The 3,052-nt window shown below is 56.5% G+C and overlaps 1 protein-coding gene across 1 annotated transcript in view; it reads right to left on the reverse strand.

The window, feature by feature from the left end:
- Positions 1 to 2,061, reverse strand: part of Hid1 (HID1 domain containing) — a 21,579-nt gene extending 19,518 nt beyond the window's left edge. Inside the window, exon 1 of the mRNA XM_005350715.2 lies at positions 1,893 to 2,061. Coding sequence (XP_005350772.1) covers positions 1,893 to 1,958 — 66 coding nt within the window. The 5' untranslated portion in view covers positions 1,959 to 2,061. The remainder of the gene's footprint in view (positions 1 to 1,892) is intronic.
- Between the last annotated feature and the right edge of the window lie 991 nt (positions 2,062 to 3,052).

Raw genomic sequence — 3,052 nt, forward strand, 5'->3', positions numbered from 1 at the left:
ACCACAGTGTACATATATACACACGTAGACACACACATATACCACAGTGTACATATATACACACGTACACACACACATATACCCCAAAACAAATAAAAATAAATAATATAAATTGAAAAGAAGGAGGAAGAAGGGAGGGGAGGGGAGGAAGAAAAAGAGGAGGAGGAGGAAGAAGGGGAAAAGGAAAAGGGGAAGAGGGAGAGGGGGGGAAGATGAAGAGGGAGAGGGAGGGGGAAGAAGAAGTGGGAGAAACCCAGACTAGGTCCCCAGCCTACTCTAGGCTCTGGTCCAAGCAACCGACTCCTTTCTGCTAAGAACAGACCATCTAATCCAGGAAGAGACACGGATGCAATATTCAGGGGAGGGAGCCAAAGCAGGTCACTGCCCACCTTCCTAGATCTGTCTGAATTCATCCTGCCCCCAAGGGACCTGCTGAGCCCACCACACCTTCCAGCAAGGCAGTAAACATGGCAGACACCCTCTCTGTCACCCTCCGCTGTGCGAGGTGTCCCCACACCCACCGCCCTCCTCTGCTGCCCACAGACCTAGAGTCTCATCTCTGAGGTTCTGGAACAAGTCACGGGGAGCAAAAAGAAGTTCTGGTTTGCATCAGGGGCCTCTCAGCTGGGAATGGGCTCTCTGGACAGAAGCCCTGGCATTTCGTTTTTCAGCCCCTGACCTTTCCAGGGTGGGCAGCAGAGTGTGGGAGCAGAGGTCGGCCCTTTGAGGCTGTGACTCGTTGGCCGTGGGAAGATGGTTTCCCTGATCTCTCTCAAACTGGCCAAGAACAATATAGAGCTCAAGAGAACAGCAGGGTGGGGGTGGGGTTCCAGATGGCAGGAGGTCCAGAGCCCTTTGACAGCCAGTCCCCTGTCCCCCAGGGACATGGCTGGCTCTCTCCATGATCATAGCAGCCTGGTTCTGGCAATAAGGAGTAAGGGGAGAACAAGGGAGGAGCCTGCTTGTTCGTTCCCAGCTGCCCAGACTCGAAATAACCACAGAAGGGCTTCCCACACCATTGCTGGGTCAAGAGGTGTGGGGTGGAGATAAGAAGAGGAGGAGGCTTCTGTGACACTTGTGGACTCAGGGGGAAATGAGAGAGCATGGATTGGACTGGAGGTACCTACGGCTCCCTCTCCAACAGACTACAGGCAATCTGGGAGTCCCTCCTCATGCACAAACCCGGAATCTCCATTTCGGGTACCAGAAAGCACAATCAACCAGCACCACCGGGCCCGGAGAAGCCCCTGGAGTATCCCTAGCTGGAAAGCGGGTTTCCCTAGGCCTGAGGACAGCTCCTCTTCTTACCCTGATGCCGCCGCCTGCCACTCTGTGAGCTCCCAGGAAGACCTGGGCCTTCCCTGCCCGCAGGCATCAACCAGGGCCCAGAGAGGCCGCCGTTGCCACCGCACACCAGCTGTTTTCCCTGACCCCGGCAGGCGCCGGCCCGGCTTTGTTTGCATTGAGTCAGCCCGGGCCCGTGCGTCCGGGACCGTGGGCACTGAGGGCAGGGAGGAGAGCAGGCGATGGATGGGTAGGTGGGAGCGGGAAGCTGGCTGGTTATGCGAGGCTGCCGGCACTGGGGGGCGGGACAGGGGGCGGATAACGTTGTCGCTGCCGGCTTTAGGAGTAGGCACACGTCAGCCTAAGGTGGCAGCAGCAATGCCCGGGAGAGTGTTCCCATGGGAGAGGAGGCTTAGGGTGGGCTCCCAGAGGTAGAGATGGAGCCCTGAGGTACAGAGGGAAGATCTCATTCCGGCGCTAGTCTCAGCATCCCCCTCTGGACTAGCTGGTCACCCTACGCTCGAGTGAGCCAAGTTCACCCAGCCCCCCGTCATTGCCCTGCCCCCAAGCCGAGCAGGTGGATGAAGAGGCTGGGCCCCCGGGCGCACCTGCGTCTTGGTGGTCAGCTGGATCACCGCCTTCCGGAAGTTCAGCTTGGAGTCTGCGGACCCCATGTCGATGGAGCCCGCTCCGGCCCAGCCCCGGGTTCCGTCTCTGTCGCGGACTCGGGCTCTGGCTCCAGCTCCAGCTCCGCGGCCCCAGCTGCTCTCGGAGGAGCAGAGCTGCGAACCCCGCCCGCCGCAGGCGTCGGCCCCGCCCCTTGTAGCCCCGCCCTTTAGGTCCCCATGAGGCCCCGCCCCTCCGCACCTGCCGTTTATTCCTCCAGAGAAGTCCAGAGTTCTCTGTGGAACCCAAATCCTGGTCCTTCGGCCCTTCGTTCTACAATCGAGTGTTATTCCCTATTCCACCTCTCTCTTCTGTCCATTAGTCCCGAAGACGGAAATCCTCCTGGCATCTCATCCCCTGCCTCCCACTTTGACTCTTCATTCCCTTTCTGTCCTGGGGCCTGTCGTCTCTCCTCCAGCCATCTCTACCTGACTTTCCCGCTTCCCTACTGTTGTTATCGGAACATTTGTTTGTTTGTTTGTTTGTTTTTGTTGGTTTTGAGGGGTTTTGTTTGTTTCTCTTTCTGATCTGTTCAACCTATGGGTCCAGCCCTGCAGTTACTCTAACCACAACTGCGGGCTTAGCCCTTGCTTGTGTGGAAGGAGGGGCCGACTCAGTGCCTGATCAGGGAAGGCAGTTCCGCACCTCGCTGGCAGCGTTCCATCCCTCGGGTCTTGACCCTTCTGGTCCCCAGACCTCCCTGGGAACTCATTGAAGTGCAGAGGAGCTGGCATACAACGAGGACGCTGTGTCCCAGGAGGACCACATCACAGAACCTGCTCTTAGGAGAAGAAAGGAGTTACCCATGGGATAGCCCAGTTGGCTTTGTTTTGAGAGTTTATCTTAGGCTGGCCTCAAACTCACTGTTTATGAACTTTTAATCCATTTCCCGAGTGCCAGGATCACAGGTGTGAGCAACCATCCTTGGGCTTCTGAGATGTTGGAGATCGAACCCAGGGCTTTGTGCATGCTAGGCTAGCACCCTAATTATTAAATTAAAAGTAACAGCTGGATACATAATAATAATAATAGCTGGCATACACCTGAAATCTCAGAACTCGGGAAGTGAAGGTAGAAGGAGCAGAAGTCCCTTTCATCCTTG

The sequence above is a fragment of the Microtus ochrogaster genome, chromosome 7 (assembly GCF_000317375.1).
Source record: "Microtus ochrogaster isolate Prairie Vole_2 chromosome 7, MicOch1.0, whole genome shotgun sequence".
NCBI lineage: Eukaryota > Metazoa > Chordata > Mammalia > Rodentia > Cricetidae > Microtus > Microtus ochrogaster.